At 41.1% G+C, this 12689-nt stretch overlaps 1 protein-coding gene across 8 annotated transcripts in view; it reads left to right on the plus strand.

Moving 5' to 3' along the window:
* Nucleotides 1-12689, plus strand: part of CEP85L (centrosomal protein 85L) — a 139708-nt gene that overhangs the window by 21350 nt on the left and 105669 nt on the right. The window contains exon 1 of one of the 8 annotated variants that reach the window (XM_090135846.1): nt 9847-10344. The exons of 6 other annotated variants lie outside the window; for them this stretch is intronic. In XM_090135846.1, coding sequence (XP_089991972.1) covers nt 10290-10344 — 55 coding nt within the window. In that variant the 5' untranslated portion in view covers nt 9847-10289. Of the gene's footprint in view, nt 1-9846; nt 10345-12689 lie in introns of those variants that run through there. One more of the 8 variants, XM_031611261.2, reaches the window with a different exon arrangement.

Below are 12689 nucleotides of genomic sequence, written 5' to 3' on the forward strand. Positions count from 1 at the left end.
CCAAAATCTCATTTAGCACAGTACTAATTTGAAGTTCCTTTTTCCCTTTTGGAGACTGAACCACAAGAGCAAACAGCGTGTCTGTATAGCTACGGTCAACTAACCCTGCTGTTTTTATTAAAACTCCTTTCAGAGATACTCACCAATAATTCTGTTTAGGTCAGCCAAGAGGAATTGTAATTCCTTGGATACATCTCTACATCCTTCTCTTTTTTTCCAAGGGAAAATATAATTTCACAAGCTGGTATTCTGCTAGGCAAGAAAAACACATGATGTTTGAAAAATTGAAGCTGTCTTCAGTAAAAGCCTCTTTTCAAACGTGTGACTATTTCTCTCGTAGCCAACTGTATGCATGCAGAATTAAAGTGTTCAGAAAATAGTATTTAAAAGTATCATGAAACCAGTAATTGTAAATTCATTGTATATCTTACCCGCTCTTCATTACTTTTCCTTATAGCTATGCACAGCAGAGTTAGTAATTGGACTATTTTGGTTCTCCCTGTAAAGTTTTTGAATAATTTCGTTTAAACGATTGACTTGAAACTGGTTATAATATAATATAATATCACTGTTATAATAATCAATTTTTAATAAAAACTCACATTACTAAATTAGGAATTGACAATTCTGTAGCTAATAAGTACATTTAGCAAAGTCCTATAGGAAAGATTTAAATGGGAACACTGTGCTGTGCTTACTGAGCTGGAGCAGATGTGTATCACACCCATTTCCCACCCAACAAGTGCTGCTGTATGACACTGTGACATGTTTGCAGGGATAGTTCTCTTTTCTGTGCTGTGAAAAAGCTGAACAAAGTCTTCCACTCTCTAGATAGATCTATAATAGGGAGACTGTGAAATCTCAGAAAATTATAGGGAGCTAATTTTGTACTTAGAAAGATAACTGATGAGCACGAGGGAAGGGCTCATTCAGAAATGTTGGCTTTTATTCTTTGTCAAGCAGTCCCACTCTCAGGCAGATTTTGAAAAAGATGGGAAGCTGAGAGCTGGGGAAAACCTGACCCTGAATTCCTTTGGCAAACGTTGTCTTCTGGGATGGTAAGCAGTTAAGTTGCCAAATTAATTTGATAATTTATTCTATGGTCCTGTGCATTTATTCTTTCTGCACTAAATCATTTGAGTTGGTATTGAGGTCTGTTCCGTTTTTCAAGCTTTTTCAAGTATGTTTGTAGACCCTGCAGATGTATCAAGCTGAGCGTCCATGCACACCAGGTGGACCCAAAACCTTTGCCCTTTCCTGCACTAAACTGATAACTCATCTCTGCCCTTTTTTGGGTAAATCAGACCACAGTGCATCATGAGGCTTTCAAGTCTATATCGTGCTGCTCCATATGGAGTCACCATCATGCAGGGAGGACATGGAACTGTGGGAACATTTGCAGCAACTGAGGTCTGGGTACAGTGGCAGTCACTACCTGGAATTGAAAAAAAGATATTTGAGGCCAGCTGCAGGTATGGTTGATTGGGACTCTTTGCAGTGCCATGCAGGAGATTCCATTTCAGTGACTGCTTGTTTGTATTTTAAATGAATAAATTTTTGACAATTTAGAATCTTACCATATGGTTCAGTTTGAGTCCATATATACAGAGTCATAGAATCATTGAATCCTTAGAGTAGGAAGGGACCTCTGAAAACAATCTAGTCCAATTCCCAATTTACATAATTAATGTAAAATTATATATTAAAGTAAAAGGAAAGATTATGCTAACAAAAAAGTGAGGGAATATTAGAGACTTTATTAGATGGAGAAATACAGTTCACAATCTCTCTAGAAGATGGTTGGAACTTACTGATTCAATGTGTCTTACAAATTTTCAGGTTTTATTTGAATTCTGTAACTTTTTTAGTGCTTCAGAGCTGGTCTGGAAATATTGCAAGGGAAGCCTTGTTCTTCATATTTAATATGCCTCATGATGCTAATAATAATAACTGTAGTTATATTTTAATACTTCTGTAGAGACAGTTTCAGTAATTTAAGCAAGATGCACCAAATGCTGAATATAGACCATAGTTAATTTTTTTGTGTGTTTTGTTTGTTTTTTACAGAGCTCAGTTTTCTTATCTCTATGCAATCTGTATCCTTAAATTGAAATATATAAGCTCAAGGATAAATAACATTTACTACAACATACAGGAAATATTACTGTTTGATTAAGTTCTATATTTAAAGTTTACTACACACTTTCATTGTTTTATTTTAGAGATCTATTATATTCAACTTTCAGAGGTGATCCATTATCTTCAAACACAGAAGTAAAAGACAAGTAGTATCTGAATGCCTTTAAAAAAAAATTTGTTTTTTTACAATTGTCTGTTTCCTCTTCATTTCTTTCTCATTTTCTCTTTCTATTTCCTAATAGTAGTGGCTTTTTTAAAATAAAGATCCTATTGCTGGGGCTGTATTCCAGCAGGATCATGTAATGTTCATGCAATGTGTAGTCAGTAGTGTCATCTAGCAAGGGCTTCCAGGAATGAATTAACAGAGCATTTACTGGAGCAGTTTGCAGATGGGAATTCTGTGAATAACTGTCTCTCATGCTTTCTTAATATGCTGCTATTCATTTATCTTCCTATACTGATTTTCATGTCCTATTTCAGTGTATCTTTTTTTTCTTTGTACTTTTTTTTTTAGGGGAGCATATACATAATGCTGTTTTGCAAGGACATATCCAATTCTGAACTATTAGGTAGGCTGTTTTTCTCTGCAGTTAATCCATTTAATTTGGATGGTCCAAGCTACTTACCTTGTGAATAGATGATAATCAGTGTCCTCCAGAAGTGACCCAGAAAATTGTAAAGTTGAGAACAAAATGGTCAAAGTGTAGAGAATATCTTACATTAACGTTCTGTATTAATGAGAAAATTAAAATGGTGATTCTTCAATTTAATTTTGACTGATGTAACAAGACATCCTTATTTAAGAAATTAGAATGGTAAACTTGGACATTCACTTATGTGCAGTTCTTAAAACACAGGATTCCTGAATTAGTGAAACAGTCTGCAACAATTTAGACAGTGATACTTACATATTATATACCTTTTATATATATACATTTAAAGCAACATGTTCATTTACAAGCTTAATTTCTTCTTGTTTTCTCCATGATCAAAGATCAGGTTGCATGTTTACTGAATTGCTTCCTATATCAATTTCATCACACAAGCAACGAGTTATAAGTAGAATACTGGAGAAAGTGCTTATAGCCAAGTTAGAGTCTCAAAGTTACTTTTAGTAAACACTCTTGTCTGCTTTAATTGTAAATCAAAAGCAAAGCAGTGTAAGGGTACTGTAGTGGATTCATATGTATTGCATATAATAACTGAGGTCCAGTGAAACAAATCTGATGGGCATTGTAGCCACTACAAACTAGCACAGTCCATTTAGGTAATTTTTTTTTTTTCGTTAACTAGATTTGTATAAAAGTGTATGCTAATCTACATGCTTGCCAGTTTAATGTCAGAATGCTATTAAAATAGTGACATATGAAGCTCAAGACAGAAGGAAATAGTGCATTGCAGCCTCAGACATAGGAAAAGCAGAGGCTGTTCTGTTGGCCAGCTGGTTCTCCACACCAGGATGTTCTCAGCAGTCTGGGAGCAGGTGGCTGCCAGCCTCTGTGTGTTGTACAAGGAGTGGGCTGCTTCTGAGATGTCTGCAAGTGGCTTTCTGTGTGGGCTTAAAAATGTCCCTTTAAACTGGCTTTTATTCTACCTACGTGAAATACCCACTGATTTCAGGCAAGAAACTCTCAGTGCTGAGAGAAAATAAAGTAGTACAAGTTGTACAATCAGCATAGCAATTGTTGTAGAATCAATGTCAGTGCAGAAAAAAATGGGGCTGTGAGGGTCTTCACAGAGTACATTATATTTATAGTTAGACCATGAAATAATTTTTTCCATGTGACTATTACGTATGGGCGTATGACAGCACAGAGCTGACTAAACCGAGCACTGGCACAGTGCTTTCACTTTACTGAAATTTCATCCCTTTGCAGTAATACAGGGTTTGGCTCAAACACAAGTGACCAGAGAATTTCTTGCTAGTAATGTTCATGGGCTGTATTACTGACAGGAGCAAACAAACTCTATATTTTAGATGGGCATTTGGAAGAAAATTCTATTTGCAATTATTAATATAAAGTCACATTGCTGGTTGGTTGATCTCTAGTTTGTTTGGCTGTCCAGTTTAGAATCACTTGTTTTCAATTCGGTATTTCTCAACAGCTTTAGAATTCAGTAGGGCTGTTTGTCAAAAAAAAAAAAAAGGAAAACAGGAACCTCTCTGAATCCTTTGTTTCAGTGACTGAATACAAGTGACGTGCTTTTTTATTAGACTTTAAAACAGGTAGATTTTAAACAGATCAAACTAAATGCTGTTCAGTGCTTCCAATGTGGCAGCTGCTTCCCATTTGTGGTGGAGTTTAATCTACATAAAGCAGTTTAAAAAATCTTCAAATTCGTGCTATAGCAGTGTTGTCCATTGCTTTATCCTTCTGCACTGGCTTATCTATGTGTAACATGAAGTCAAGGAAGACAGTCTTGAAGTAAAATGTCAACTCTAAAAACTGAAACATTGCTAGCAGCAGTTGGATTGAAAGTCTGGCCTGCAGTGCTACTGAAGCTTCCTACATTTTAACATAAGTTTAAGCGCAGAAAAATAAACACAAAGGAGTTCAGTATTTTCTTAATTCCAAATAAGAAGCATTTTGGTACGGCCATTTTGAAACTGAGCTGTGACTGTCTGGTCTGGTGATCTCCTGGCTTAGTCTCTGAAGAATACTAGAAAATACTGCCAAGAACTAAATTATCATTTCTCTTTATTGTTATCACAGAAGCCTGTTGACTACAACAAGTCTCAAACAGGACCTTTATCAGATGCTCCAGCAACAGAATAGATGCAGAATATCACCAAGGGATCTCAATCCACTCTCTTGACAGGATTTACATCCTGTTGATTTTTTTTATCTTAGACCCTCTGGAAAAAAAAAAAAGAAAAGAAAAAAAAAGGGTGCTCCTAGAATATAGGAAAGGAAAATCAGTTCATAGGAAGGGAAGGAGATTAAAGTGGGTTCAAGAACAAGAGAACCACAAAGACTGTAAAAAATGTCATTCAACAGGAATAGAAGATGAATTTATTAAAAAAAAAAAAAAAAAAAAAAAAAGAAGTATTTTGTCTAAGTGTTATGTTTTTAAAGATGTTGAATATGTTAGTGAGTCCCACCGGTACTAAGGGAGGAGGCTGGCTGTTCCAGTACAGGCAGTCTGCCATGGAATGTGTTAGGAGCCAATCCTGGAAGCTGCCTGCTGCCTCTAGGTTTTTAAATACTCTCTCTATCCCTTCCCAGGCCACTTATTTTTCCCCTTCTTGCCCTTCTGGGAGGGCAATAGAGATGAGGGAAGGTGGAATAGCAAAACTAAAAAAAAAATCCCCTTGAGAAAAATACATCTGGGAAATTCCTTGTTTGTTTTACAAGACCCTGGTTAGATGCCACTGGATTCCACACCCACAGTGTGTTCTTCTCATGGTATCAGAGTTGATGACTATGGGATTATCATTATAAATCTCTTTGATATATTTTAAAATCTTATGATAAAAAAAATATGATTGTCCTCCCCATCAGTAATGAACCATGTAAACTGCATAACTTCCAAGAGTTTTCCAGCAGTGGCTTAAAACAAAACATTTTCAGGCTGAGATTCTCAGATTCTGTAACCCATAATATTAAGAAGAATCTGAAATTTCAGGAGGCTTGTAATAAAACCATAGCTATGGTAACAATAACCTTCTTGATTTTATTCACTGTCATGGTTTCAGCTGCTACTGAAAGAGCAGGGCAAAGCAGGTTCAATTCCATATCAGTTTTTGCTCCTTTGTGAAAGACATGCTTCCTAATTTACTTGTAGAAAAAGGCAAAAATAAAAGCAGCGCATACACTATTATTTCCTGATGCCTGCTTTGCAGATACCAGCTGGCACAGTTTATTGTTGATGCTATACAGTGCATGCAATGTAATTTGAGTGGAACATTTCAGTCTTTTATAGACCAACGTGCCCCTATCAGCAGGATACAGTTTATGAAGTAAGCTAAGCTGTTGTTAGCTACATCCCCCCCAATGCAGTTTAACATCTTGCTTTGTAACGCACATAGCTGTTTTCTGGTAAACCAGGAGAAATTGTTTTAAGGCTTTTTAAAGTTTGCTTAGATTTTGCTGGAACATAGTGTTCAGCTTCAGAAGTTGTGGGTGGAGGAAAATGATTTCTGTGCTTAGTGAAAAAAAAAAAAAATCAGTAACTGGAAGTCTGTGATTTTAATTTCCAAGTAATTTAGAAGATGTGTTTGCAGAAGTGATGCTGTTGGTTCTGACAGAATGCATACATGTTTGATGTTTTAATTAGGCAGTGGAAATAGTCTGCATTTTCCTAGCATGATGTTTAGCTACTTAGCATTAGGGGGTTTTATTTTTTTTAAATAATCTTTTAATTCTATTAAATGCAAAAGCAAGCATGTAGAATAAATATTGAACACATTTCTGCCTTTAATCAAAGAAAAAAGACTGCATTCAGAGGTTACATTTCAGCTTAATTTCATTTAGATCATTATATTTTTTACTCAAGAAAAAAAAAAAAGATGTGATTTCTGAACCTAGAGATAGATCACAAGTCCTTGGGTAAGACGTGTTGCAAATGACATTAATAAGACAGCATCTGCTTAGTGCCAAGCACTTAAGCTATTACTTTCTATTGTTGTTGATTCTGCCATGAGGGAGGGGTTTGTGTCGTGAGGAAAGAAGTGGGGAAAGGGCTCTGCAGACAATAGAAACTTGAGTCCATTCATTGTCTGGAGCATCGCATTTCACAACAATTATACCGGCTGTTTCCACTTAGCATAGATTTACTTGTAAGGCACCATGCTGCGGCTTTCTAAGAGTATCCTAAACTTTATAGACCTCTGGAGTGGGGCTGTACTGGGACAGGGATTGCTATACTCCTAAGTGTCAGCCCAAGGGATTTAAAAGGTGGTGCAAGTGCTCTTAGTGCAGGTAAGCATTATGAGGTGCAGAGGCACAAACGAAGTGGCCCAGCAGTACCCAACTTCTCTGCTCTGCTGCGCCCTGCAGATTGGAGAGCACAGACTCAAAGGATGGCTTGGGATATCCTCAGGACCCACTAAGTGAGGTCCATGCGAAGGTTGCGTGTGCCACAGCAGCAATAAACAGCACATACCTGGCTTTGCAGGAGGCCCATTCCAGCTAGCACAGGTCTTTTTAAAAGAAGTTTTTGAGAACCTCTGACAAATTCTGCTCCCTGTCTAGAACTATGTATGTAGGCAGACTGCAGATGCAAAACATTTCTGGAAAATGCATAAAGTATTAGCCAGCTGAATGTATTCATAGAGAAAAGCCACTGACTGCAGTTTGGCCCAGTTTCCAGGCAGACACACAGAGGTTATTTGCTTTAACATTTACATTCAGTTACAATAAGAATAACTTAAAATCCAATTCAAAACAATGAATGTATCCCATGTTCAGTTATCTAACTGCTTAAAGGGTTTTTTGTTTTTGTTTCTTTCTTTCTTTCTTTCTTTCTGCTCTGAGCAGTAACATTTTAAAAGCACGAACGGGTGGGCTCAGACACCTTGAAAGACAAGAAGCTGCTGAGTCAACCTCCCTCTGCAAGCAGTGTGGCGGCAGTGAGTCAGCCAGCCAAACCCATTGTGCTCTGATCTCCTCTTTTATTCACGTTTTTTTTTCTTCTCTGTAATATTATTCATAAGTGGTTGAGATATATAGAAAACTGTATAAAGCTTCCATGAGTGGCAGTGCCAAGAATCATAACAAGACTGCAGTGACACATAAGGTGAACTATTATCAGAGCATTTCTGGGCACACAGCTTTCTGGTGGCACAATATGCCACTGGATTCTTGCAGCTCCATCATAGGACAGCATCACAAACTGCAGAGCTCTGCACTGATAGGGGAATTTTTCTGCTCACTTGATGCTGCATGCCTTTGTCTTCTTGGCATTCAGTTTTCTCTCAGGTTGCTGCGTTCCGTTGTGAATACACTAATGGCACACGCTTACCCAGAGTTGAGCAAACTCAACAAAAGAGCATGCAACAGGTTTTACACCTAGACAAGTTCTTTATACAAATATCAAACAAAGCTGTTCACGTGTCTCTTGGTCCTGAGTGCTTTACAAGTTATAACACCTTTTACTGCCTCTTCTTACACTCATGTTTACCTGCCTTGCTCTCGCTAACATCCATCAATATCAAAGCTTGCTTTTTGGCTGAAGGGTTGCATGTTTTTGGCTTGATGTTACTGATAATTTACTCTCTTGAATTGGCATTTGTGGCATCTTGAAAGTTCTTCCACCCTTCTGTCATTCAGAGGGCCTCCCGAAACATTCTGAAGGTTCTGATGGAATCTTCTGGAGCAGGTACACACCACTTTTAGTACTGTTGATTTTTGTTCAGCATTTGCTTTTTGAAGCCTGTTTCTACAGCTCTACCTACAAAACACTCAGTGACAATTATGCTCCCTGGGTTAAATGAGCTGGTGAGGAATGCAGAGCATCACATCCTTGATGAGAACATAAGGGCTGTATACAGATAAGAAAAAGGACAACACAATATGCAAGCATTTCTACACGCACATTCCGCTATTTCAGAGGCTTCTCTTTTACTGAGTACATTATGAATATGTAGCTAGGCGTAAATAAAATATGACATGCCAAAATCTAACATATAATATCCCAAAGAGATAAAAGCTATTCTGTGACAAACAGCTACTATTAAAAATACATTGAGTCAGCAGGAAGTATTTGAGCATAGATTTTATTTATCAATTGTGGATGTTTTGCATGAATTGCTCCTGTTTCACCTCACTTCTTAGCCCTGTCATGTCCATTGTGCTATGCAATGCCATCTAAATTTTTCATATATTGATAGCAGTGGTGGGTATTGTAATTTTGGGATGGTTACATTAAAGGTAGAAGCCACCTAAGTATTTTCTCCTTCATTTTACCATCTGTTGGGCAATGACAATCACTGACAGGTTCAGAAGGCACTTTGCAGCGGGGATCACTGGGCTTCAGTTGCAGACCAACAACAGCAATGCAAGTGCTGCTGTGGCAGAATTCTCTCTTGATGTATTTTGGCAGCCTCAGAACAGCTTGGGTTGGAAGCTTTATACTGTTTTTGACTTATTGCTGACAAGAGCATTTAGTTCCCAGCCCTGTGGCCTAAGCTTGATTGTGATGCTCAGAATTAACCACTCAAGGGAAAGTTGTGATACTTCTTTCTTTGCACTTCTTTTTTCCTTATGAAGACCAGGGAGTACAGGAAAACTGCGATTTTATAATAAACTCTAGTAAGTCTGGATGTATAGGCCTGGGGCACTTCTTTCAAAGGTTTAATTTTGGAGGAAAGCATTTCACCTTTCTTTACTGATGACCCTGATATCAAACTCACTTCCACCATCGTGGAATACGGCCGTACGGGTATTTACGAGGCCTGCCAGCTGCCTGCAAGGCAGCAGCTGCACTGCAGACCCCCCTCCAGGAGGAGAGCACGGCAGAGCGCGGGCAGTGACCCCGTGCTGTATTCTGCCGCTCTCCTCCTCCTTCACACGGCAGCTTCCCTTTGCCTCTCCGTTTCCACATTACATTTACGTGCCCTTGCTAACTGACTCTGCATTTGCCTGCCTGGACCGCAGTCTAGGTGGGAAGAAAAGGCAGAGCGGAGGGCACCGCTCACGCCCCAGCTCTATGTACCCTGCGGGCAGGCTGAGGAAGTTCCCACTCCTGACGCAAACGGCAGCGCCCAGCTCCTCCTCGGGGTCTGAGCGGCTCCGCGGGCCGGGCCGGGGGAAGACGACCTCCTCCTTCAGCTCCGGCCCGCCTCCCTCTCGGCCCCGGCGGCCGCTCGCCCCGCGCCCCCTCCCCGTGGGCCGGCTTACGCAAGAGGCTCGCCCCCGAGCGCCGCAGCATCTGCGGGCTCCCGCCCCTGTCCCCGCCCCGCTCCGCTCCCAGCTCCGGAGAACCAGGCGGCGGCGGCGGCGGCGGCGCAATAAAGCAAGTTCTGTCTGCGGCGGGGGCGGTCAGCTCCTCCCGCCTGCGCGATCGCGGCCCAGCAGCATGGCCGCGGCGCCCCGGGGGCAGCGAGCCGCGGCGGCAGCCCCCCGCTAGTTCCCGCCGCCCGCCCGGACCGCTCGTCCCCCGGCCGGGGCCGGCCAGCGAGCGGCTCCGCGCTGCCGGAGCGCGGCACCATGTGGGGAGGGCTGCAGCCTCAGCTCGGCGCCGGCCCTCGCGGCTACAGGGCGGGTAAGGACCGGGACGTGGGGATGGGGCGGCTGCGGCCGCGGGATGGGGACCGCGGGGATGGGGACCGCGGGGCCGGCGCCGCTTCCCTTCCCCTCCCTTCCCCCGCTCGGCGCCGTCTCGCCGTTCCCCGCCTGCAGCGTGCTCCCGGCGCTCCGCAGCAGCGCCCGTGCCTGCGGGGAAGCGGCTCCTTCGTTCCCTCCCCCGCCCCGCGGAAGGAAGCGCCGCAGCGGCTCCACGAGGGGACGTGGCGGGGAGCGACCCCCGGGCTCGGCGGACGCTAATGCAGTCGGTCTGCTGCTATCTTTAGGGCCGCCCGCGCTGATCGGGGTGTTTTTCCCTCTTACATCTGCGGCTCAGTCTCTCCTGCCGCGGGGGGAGCCTGCCCGGGGCCGAGGATGGGAGGCCCTCCCCCGGTGCCGCTCGACGCGCCCCGCTGTGTCTGGAGCGCCGGGGCAAAGCTGCGCTTACCCACGTAATCCCCGTCTGTGGGTTGGGCCCTTGTTTTTTCTTCTTTTTTTTTTTTTTTTTTCTTTCTTGTTACTGTGCCGTTGGATAGAGGATCTAAGCAAAAGGCTCGTTGTTTCCTTTTGTGCTTTTTGCTTTACGTTATTTAGGTTGCAGCCTGCTCCGGTTGTCGAGGAGATCGTTCGAGTCCTATTTTTTGCATCACTTTGCTCTCGGTTTCTGGGCTTGAGATTAGAGTCCGGCTCCCGCAGTTTGGCAGGGGGGAGTTTAAATTTGATGTTAGTCTGGCAGGGAAAATGGCCCGCGGGTAAGAGTGCTCGCAGTGAGTAGACTGCAGAGCAACTTAAGGACTGTTTTTGTATAGGTAAGCCCAGATACTCTGTTTTTTTTTTGGGATGCCTTTTCCATTTTTTTGAAGGCATTGTGGTCTAAATTCAGTGACCAAAGTTCTGTGAATACTTTGAGGCTTTTTACTTACTGAAGTAATGGATCACAGTGTTAAGTCCGTGGTTTGGTTTGGCAGTGCTGTTACAAGTGCAAAAATAACTCTCTTGTAATACGTTTTTTTTTTTTTTCATTCAGAAATTTGGCATCGTATTTTAATTTTGGACTTTGGAAGTATGGCTGCATAACGTGTATTTGGTTGGTTGACGTATTTAAATGGAAGGATTGTTTTGGTTTCACTTGACAGTGCTTCTCTTGCAAATACAAGAGCTGCTAAGATGTTCTCAGCAGCTGCCTGAATCTCTGCAAATAGCCTAATGTTCACTCCCTATGATTTGAATGAAGGCATTGTTCCTTTTTTTCTTTACTATTATTATTAATTTCTATATATAATGTGCTTGCCTTGCTGAAGCATGGTGGATTTTTTTTAATGCTTCCTGTACAAAAGTGAAGTTATGTTATTATCTTTGTGCTGCTGCTTGCCAAGATTGGATATCCTGAACCAAGTGCACAGATCTCAGTGAATTTGATGGAAGCTGCAGGAATTCAGTGTTTTGGTTCTTGATGACTTGTGTTTGGGGCAGGGATACCAAAAGGCTGTATGACATGTGTGCACTACTTGTTCCATTCATTAGCTTCAGAGCGTTACAAAGATTGTTGATGTGCATTTTTTACATTTGCTGTAGAAGACTTTGGATTGGGCCATTCATTATTGTGTGTGTTTGGAGTCAAAGTGTTTTCATATAGCAGTTCTCATCAGTAAGTTACCGGATGAATGTTTTCCTTTTGCTACTTTCTCAGAGTTGGCTGTGAGATTTGAGAATGTGTTTTGTTTTTCTTTTTCATTCCTCCTCTTTGACTACTCACAATTAATGTGAAGTTCAAAATGTATTTGTATATGAGTTAGGTAAAAGAAATAATGTAAGGTAGCAAAACTCTTGTAGATAAAGATAAAGATAAACCTCCAATTTGAGGTAGGATAGACTAACAGAAAGTAGCAGTTAATAGAAAACAAGCACGTAACAATGAAGCTTAAACTTGAGATATAATCTCTGCATTATGGTTGAAGCATAGTAGCCCCTTCCTTCATTATTTTACTTTGAAATAGTCAAGAGGTTGTTCTATGGGACTGTGTAACTGTGCTAAGGAAATAGAAGGTATTAAGGTCCATACAGGCATTGTATGAAGAATTGATGGCTACGAAGATCCTGTGCTATTATGTTATTGACAGATTGGGTTTGTTTGTTTATTTATGCTTGGATACAAGTTGTCCAAGGGAAAGTATTTTGTCCACAGTTGTGTCTTACTAGGATGCAAGAGTTAAAGAATGAAACATGTTCTATCAGAAGAAAAATTCCTCCAGCTTCAAAATTAAATACTTTAGCAGCAGCTCCTCAATATAGATTTTGATGGTATTGGTTTTTAAATATTGGTTT

The sequence above is a fragment of the Phasianus colchicus genome, chromosome 2 (genome assembly GCF_987193195.1).
Source record: "Phasianus colchicus chromosome 2, bPhaCol1.hap1.1, whole genome shotgun sequence".
Classification (NCBI taxonomy): Eukaryota; Metazoa; Chordata; class Aves; order Galliformes; family Phasianidae; genus Phasianus; species Phasianus colchicus.